General features: G+C 38.0%; 1 protein-coding gene across 2 annotated transcripts in view; it reads left to right on the plus strand.

The window, feature by feature from the left end:
- Window positions 1-5,748, plus strand: part of slc30a9 (solute carrier family 30 member 9) — a 13,338-nt gene extending 7,590 nt beyond the window's left edge. For both annotated transcript variants that reach the window (XM_015016997.1, XM_015016996.1), the window contains exons 9-18: window positions 145-212; window positions 1,048-1,206; window positions 1,725-1,860; window positions 1,964-2,003; window positions 2,090-2,161; window positions 2,384-2,491; window positions 2,620-2,785; window positions 3,695-3,824; window positions 4,473-4,586; window positions 4,686-5,748. In XM_015016997.1, the coding sequence (XP_014872483.1) occupies window positions 145-212; window positions 1,048-1,206; window positions 1,725-1,860; window positions 1,964-2,003; window positions 2,090-2,161; window positions 2,384-2,491; window positions 2,620-2,785; window positions 3,695-3,824; window positions 4,473-4,586; window positions 4,686-4,730 (1,038 nt within the window). In that variant the 3' untranslated portion in view covers window positions 4,731-5,748. The remainder of the gene's footprint in view (window positions 1-144; window positions 213-1,047; window positions 1,207-1,724; window positions 1,861-1,963; window positions 2,004-2,089; window positions 2,162-2,383; window positions 2,492-2,619; window positions 2,786-3,694; window positions 3,825-4,472; window positions 4,587-4,685) is intronic.
- The last annotated feature ends 1,714 nt before the right edge of the window (window positions 5,749-7,462 follow it).

The raw sequence follows: 7,462 nt of genomic DNA on the forward strand, positions 1-7,462 counted from the left end.
ATGCCCCAATGACAGAATACTATTTAAAATGTCTAATATCGTCATTGATATTATTGATATTGTTATTATAATAGGCATGCCAGGTATGTCGAGATCATCCCTTGAAAACCATTTGTATTTTTATTATTTTTTCTCTTTCTTAAGCCCCGATCTGGCAAGAGGGCGACATTTCTGCAAGGTCCAGGGAAGGTGGTAATGGTGGCCATCTGCATGTAAGTTTTTTTTCTTTTTGTTGTTTTGTTTTATTTCTATTGTCCTACCAGGTCACCTTGTTTCTGAATTTTGTGTGGTTTTCATAGAGCATTTGTCTCATATTTACTGAATTGTCTGAGCTGCAGCACATACAGTGGCAGGTGCTGAATTACAGTCTGCAGGGTTACCCCGAATCCTTAGAAAGCATTATGGTAAAAAACTGGGTGCAGAAGTCTGATGTATACAAATGATGCATAAAAAGCTCCCTGTTGTACTGAAAGTCTCCAGACATTATTGGGGGTTCCTAAAAATATCTATATCCCAAAGTTGTCCTAAGCATTTATTTATCTCCTTCCATAATCACTGGCACATTTTTTGAGTATTTTACTAATGCACAAATTAGTTCAAATCTATTACAAATTATGTAAATCACAATGAGTCCTTCCAAAACATTTTTTTATGTTAAAGCCCAGACTTTTTGAAAACTTTGTATATAGAATTTAATATTTGTGAATTGGAAGGAAAAAAAAATATATATATATATCCCTGTTTAATAAGAACAATACATCTGGTTGTTTTTAAACGGGTGGGACCTTGGAAACTTGTCGTCACATGAGCCTCTGCTGCCTATTAGATTAGTCAGATTGTGTTAGAGGACATGTGGAGTCACATGAAGCTGGACGACGCACGAGACCTAAAGATTTAATCAGTAAATTCATCAGAGGTCCAGTGATGTGTCAGATTAGTTTCCAAAGCATTCTTCGAAAAAAACATGTACATATATGTAATTTAGCAAATTATATGTAAAACTTGATTGTTTGGCTTCATGAATCTCTATTTTATTTATGTCCTCAGCAATGGCTTGAACTTCTTCTTCAAGCTACTGGCCTGGGTCTACACCGGATCAGCCAGTATGTTCTCCGAGGCCATCCACTCTCTGGCCGACACCTGCAACCAGGCTCTGCTCGCCCTGGGAATCAGCCAGTCTGTCCGAAACCCGGACGCCATTCACCCGTAAGCAGCACACCTCTCCGAAAACAAACCAAAAAAAAAACCGTGGTTCTTGATCTGCCATTAAAGAATTTTAAGTTACCATGTTAGTGAAGAGTAAATACTTTGTAGGAGTTTTATTCCTTGAAACACTAAGCATGCTCTGTCTGCACCCTAGAAAAAAATATGCTGTTTGAATATTTTCTGAATGAGTGACAGTGAAAAAAAGAAACTTTCACAAGAAGTCAGGAGTATTGGACTTTCTGATGGACATTTGAGCATGTACCTGAAATGCAGTATAAACATTGCGGAAGAGTTTTATTTGACCTTTCCTGAACTTTTGAATGCAACTGTCCAGCTGCTGAGTGTTTCAGTACTTGTTGCAGATCATTAATTTTCAAAATTAATTGGGTCTGGAAATGTGTTGAATTTTGAAATGAGTGATCTGTAGGAACTTTGCTTTACGGTCTGCATGTACAGACAGAGCTGGTGTTTGTAACTGAGTAGACGCTGGTAGGCTAAGTCTCGACTCCATGTTTCAGGTACGGCTTTTCAAACATGCGCTACATCGCCTCCCTCATCAGCGGCGTGGGCATTTTTATGATGGGAGCAGGTCTCTCTTGGTACCATGGCATTATGGGATTACTACACCCAGAACCAATTGAGTCTTTGCTCTGGGTGAGTGTCTGCTCTGAAAACTAATATTAACTTAATACTAACTTAACTCTCTAAAGTCAGAATTTATAGACTAAAGAAACCGTTTCACATGTTAATTTTGCAGGCTTACTGTATTTTAGCGGGCTCTCTGGTGTCTGAAGGAGGTTGGTTTTGATACAATATAAGATTTTATTATTTTTAGCTGAAGTTTCACAGTTTGAATTGAAACATGTTTGTTTTTCTTTCTCAGCCACCTTACTAGTTGCATTTAATGAGATAAAGAAGAGTGCCCACAAGCACGGGACGTCTTTTTATGAATATGGTATGCTCATTTCGCATTTAATTATGTGACAAAGAGTTTGTTGTTGTGACTTCTGTTTAGTACACACAGAAAATACAACCAACTGTCTTTGTGAAAGAATGCAAGTTTCTGTCAGATTCCCACAATTATCTAAATCTCGGTGTTACCGAAAGTTTTTATTGGTGAAAACATGATGTGAATCATGAACTGCTGTGTAAAAATCTTTATGTTTCCTGTGTAAAGTCATGCAGAGTCGAGACCCCAGCACCAACGTGGTGCTGTTGGAAGATGCTGCTGCCGTGTTGGGGGTCATCATCGCTTCTGGCTGTATGGGACTCACCTCACTCACAGGTGAACACAAATATATCATCCCCCAAATTGTGATTTTCATATCGGATATAAAACACCCTCAGCCATTTGGTCATTGTTTGAATTCCTGTTGTTCAAAAAACTTCAGCATGGAACTGTCCTTATCCCAGGTAACCCGTACTATGACAGTCTGGGCTCCCTCGGCGTGGGAACGTTGCTGGGCGCCGTCTCGGCGTTCCTGATCTACACCAACACCGAGGCCCTGCTGGGACGCTCCATACAGCCGGAGCAAGTCCAGAAGCTCACAGAGTTCCTGGAGAACGACCCGGCTGTGAGGTAAGAGCAGAGGTGGGTAGAGTACCCAAAAAGTCGTTCTGAAGTAAGAGTCACACGACTTCAACATGTTTTTACTCAAGTAGAAGTAAAAAGCAGTCATCCAAGAAGTCAGTCAAGTAGAACGGTATTCTGTAAAAAGGTTTCTCAAGTGTTGGAAAAACTGATCGTAACATCTGATTTAAAATTTTATAATGATGTCGTCAAAGCAAATGTAACTAGCCCACCTTTAGTCAAAGACATCAAACTGTGGTGTGGATTGAGGCTTCAAATGATCCACTCTATTTAGAGGAGTGGACATAAAAAGCACCTTCTGCTCAACTTCATAAAATCACAGTCACCCAGTTTATTACCTGACTCATACGAACCTTAAACCTGCTGCAGTTACAGTTACAATTGAAAAAATGCATATATATGGGTATATAAAATTAAATTTGCAAAAGTTTCCCTCAGTTTGATTATTAGTTGTTTCCCATGTGTTTCTTCTACTTAACAAAAATCACCAAAGGCAAATCTTGATTCAGAAATATATTAGGTTCAATATATTAGATGTAAAAGCAAAGCTGTTTGGCCTAAAAAGTAATGCTTGCTGGAAATCAATCTAAGATATTTCTAGCCAGGTATCCGCTATATGGTGATGGTTCAGTGAGCTGAACTCAGAGAAGTCTTTTGCGCTTTTGCTTCATCGCATTAGCTGAATATGTGCAGCATTGCCAGACTTATCGGGGGGCTTCTACACAACGCCTGAGCTTCAGTTTGTTTGTTGCTTGTCTTTGCTATATGATTCAGCCCTTGTAGACCTTTTCTTTAGGAATTATAGGTCATCAGATATTTTTCTGCATATGATTGTGATTTGCCTGGCAGAAATCCTGCGTTGTACTGAGGTTTTACAGCCGTATCTTTTGCACACAGAGCCATCCATGATGTGAAGGCCACAGATATGGGACTGAGTAAAGTGCGCTTCAAGGCTGAAGTTGACTTCGATGGCCGAGTGGTGACACGGTCTTATCTGGAGAAACAAGACATTGACCAAATCCTTAACGTAAGCTTTCACTTTCTTTTTGCAGCAGATCACTTTGTTGTTATTAAAAAGATCGTGGTTTTTCATATTTTTCCCTTTCATGTTTGACACAGATTTTGATGGCCCGTTTTTCTGTCCGTAGATAGCCAAACATGTTTGGTAAACATTTATGGTGATTTTTTGTCTTAGCCAGAGGTTTACTAATTAGCTTAACTTCCCCGGATAACAGAGATTCCATTTTAATAAGTCAAGTTAGAAATGTTTGTATTCAGATGACAATATTTATATTTACATAAGAAAAAAAATAGAGGGAAACCCTTATAAATTTTCAAACAAAAAAGTGTGAGTAATCAGAATGTCAGATGAGACTGAGGGGGGGAAAGAAAACAAAAATGGACCTTTGTTCAGTCATGAGTTTGAAAGAAGAATCTGTTCCTTTAAGATTCAACATAAAATCGAACAATGACTTCAGAACGGCTTGTGTTTAACTAGACAGAAGTCTCTACCACACTGCTGAACGGTGTTGCCACATTGTCTCAACATAGATCTGGGAATCTTCAATCTACCTCAAAACTGCCTGATGTCACAATGTTTGCATTGTTTACTGCAGACATCAGGGTGTGAAGTGGATCGCTCAGCCATGGCGTTGCTTATATTCTGTCTCTCCAGGACATTCAGCAGGTGAAAACACCTGAAGAGTTGGAAAACTTCATGCTGAAACATGGCGAGAACATCATTGACACTTTAGGGGCTGAGGTGGATCGCCTGGAGAAGGAGCTGAAGGTAGCGCGGGAGGAAGTTGTTGAAGTTATTTTTTGTTGATGTGCATTAGAAAATATTTCAGGGGGGGAGATTTGTGACTGTCTTTATTTCCTTTTGCAGCAACGTAACCCAGAGGTTCGCCACGTAGACTTGGAGATACTATAGTGACTGCTGGGGAAACGTCCCGCTGCACAAAGAACTTTAGCAGAAGGAATAAAGAAAGCCAAGCCCACCTCCCACTCTGACCATCTCCACACAGATCAACCTGAAGTCTTACACCAGTTCACTCCCGGGGCGCAAACACAGCATGTTTGAACAGTAATTGTTGGAGTTGCTCAGCTCGTCAGCAGAGAGCAAGACTGTCAGACATCTTATTGAATCTAAACAGACGTCCTTCCAACCAGCCACTGTTTGCTTTGGCTTACATTCCTCCGTGTTTGTGTCTGGATTTTAGCAAGGTCAAAACTCGGAACAGGACCAGTATCAGTTACTACGCTTGTGCGTTAATCTTCCGTGTGAACCACAGTGATAGTGTTTTCTTCACAAGCGCAAAGGAAACTCGAGTTCTACGTATTTAAACAGAACATATTTAAAGGCTAGTCAATGTTGTTTTGTGTTTTTCTTTTAATTTGAAGCCTTTTTGAAGATGGCTCAGTGTTGCAGGTTAATGAGAACGACTAGAAGATTTTAATGCTTGAAGGAAAAAAAAAATCTGATTAAATGGGTGTAAAGTTTCTCATTTGATTTCTAGTGGGAGTGAAAAATGACCCAAAAAGACAAAAAAAAAAAAATCAGCAGTAATTTATCATGTCTTTGTGATATTTTATTTAAAAAAAAAAAAAAACGATAATACGGGTAGAGATGAAAATGTGAAGATTACAATTTGATCCCCAGAAATTATTACATCGGTTTCCTTTCAAGAGTTTTTTTTTTGCTTCAAAATGATCAGCGGGTGAATGTATTGCTCCAAAGATTAAACCCTCAGAGGGGATGGAATTATTTAGCCCTTCTTGTCTTTTTCAACAAAAAGCACAAAACCACTTCATCTTTTCCAGATTTCATCAAAAGCAAACCTCCTGACAGGTTTCCAGACAACAGATCATTTCTGTTTCTACAGTGAATTATCAAAAAAAAAAAAAGAATCAATCCCCATTTTAGTATGTCTGCTGATCTATTCTTAAAAAGAGAAAACAATTCAGCATAAATGCGCATTTTCTTTTTTCTTTTTTAAATTCCCTGTCAGCACACTGTTGCAGCTGCATCTCAGAAACACCTGCCACAAGCTTCTTCTCTGCTTCAGGAGGTGGGCCGTAGTCGTACGGCTCTGTTCATGGACGATGGGTTTATATACATTTTTTTTCTTTTGAAGGTGTCAATAGTTAGTTATTTTACTAATATTTCTGCTGCTGAAGGACTTAGAATAAATTTGAAATAATTTATTGAATCATGGTGTTTCATTCTGTTACTTTTGGTAACATTTCTCATGCAAGTTGTGTGATTAAGCAGTCAGTACTTGCATACGGAACCCATATGTGCACTGATTACAAGTTTACATATTTACCTTATGTAAAACTGCCAACTTGATTCAAGAAATCTAAGGGAAAAAATAGAACACATGTGACCGGAATGACAGGGCTATTTGCTATTTATATCTATAAAGATTGTACGACTGAGTTTGCCGATATGAATTAAATGTAATAAACCCAAATGGGTCTTCAGGTACATCAAGTCCCCTACCAATGCACATGTTGACTGGTTCTGCCTGTGTAAGTCATTGTCAGCTTTTTAATGTCATTTTGAACTTTGAATCAAGCTGTGGTTCAATCGTGTAAGTTGGGTCCTTTTTAATCGCTGATACTAATTTGATGCAAAACAACTCTTGAGTACAAAGTGGGGCCTATATGGGCCCTAGATTGATTGTGTAATTTTGAAGTTGTTACCTTGTTTACACAGTATTTAACTGGTTTTCTGATATAAGTTATATTAAACCCAAAAGTGAGACCCATAAAAGAAACCCATGATCTGCCCAGGGCCATTTAGTGTTTATTAAACCAGAGCAAAATTAATTTGGGGCCCGCATATGTTTTAGATTAGTAAAAACTATGCAAGACAGTCATCTGATTAATGTGTGAGTCTTTTGGGACTTTGAAACAAGCAAAAAAAAAAAAAAAAAACTGACCATGACATTGTCACCACAGGTTGCATGTAGATGGCACCTAGGTACCTTGTGGGCCCAACTCTGAAGGGAATGAAACCTATACAGGCAGTTAAAATGTGGCTCTAATGCAACCTGTGGAGAACATCATATAATATGCAAGAATTTATTAAAGTCCAGAAAGACACAAATCAGTGATTCTTGAGAATAGGGACAAAATGGGTTTTAATTTTCCCATATATTTTTTTTAAATTATTTCTCAACCTTATGTATGCAAATATGACAAATAATGTTTAGGAAATGTAAAGATGCTAAGGTGCAGGCGCCCAGTTGCAACATTTTTTTAAAATTACGTTTTTAATCGACCCGACCCAGAACTTTGTCATCACCATCTGACAAAAATAAATAAAAAATATTTTTTAACGACCCTATTAGTGATATTTTTACTCATTTTACAGACAAATGCTTCTCAAGAAACAAAATAATTATTATTTAAAACAAAATCAACAAAAAGTCCATCTGACGGAGTTGACAGTGCATGACGGAGTTGACACAGAACTGACAAACTAGTGAATAAAATGAAAAACTTGATACATGTGAAGTAATTAAATTTATGTAAAATACATTAAAGTGAATTAATTGCACAATTAAGTGAGATTTGACAACAATTTCACTGTAAGAGTCACAAAAACTCTGACGGAGTTGACAAAAAGCCAAACTGCCTCAATTTATATGATGTTAT

Source organism: Poecilia latipinna, unplaced genomic scaffold (genome assembly GCF_001443285.1).
Source record: "Poecilia latipinna isolate Pla-1442-1.1 unplaced genomic scaffold, P_latipinna-1.0 Scaffold2089, whole genome shotgun sequence".
Classification (NCBI taxonomy): Eukaryota; Metazoa; Chordata; class Actinopteri; order Cyprinodontiformes; family Poeciliidae; genus Poecilia; species Poecilia latipinna.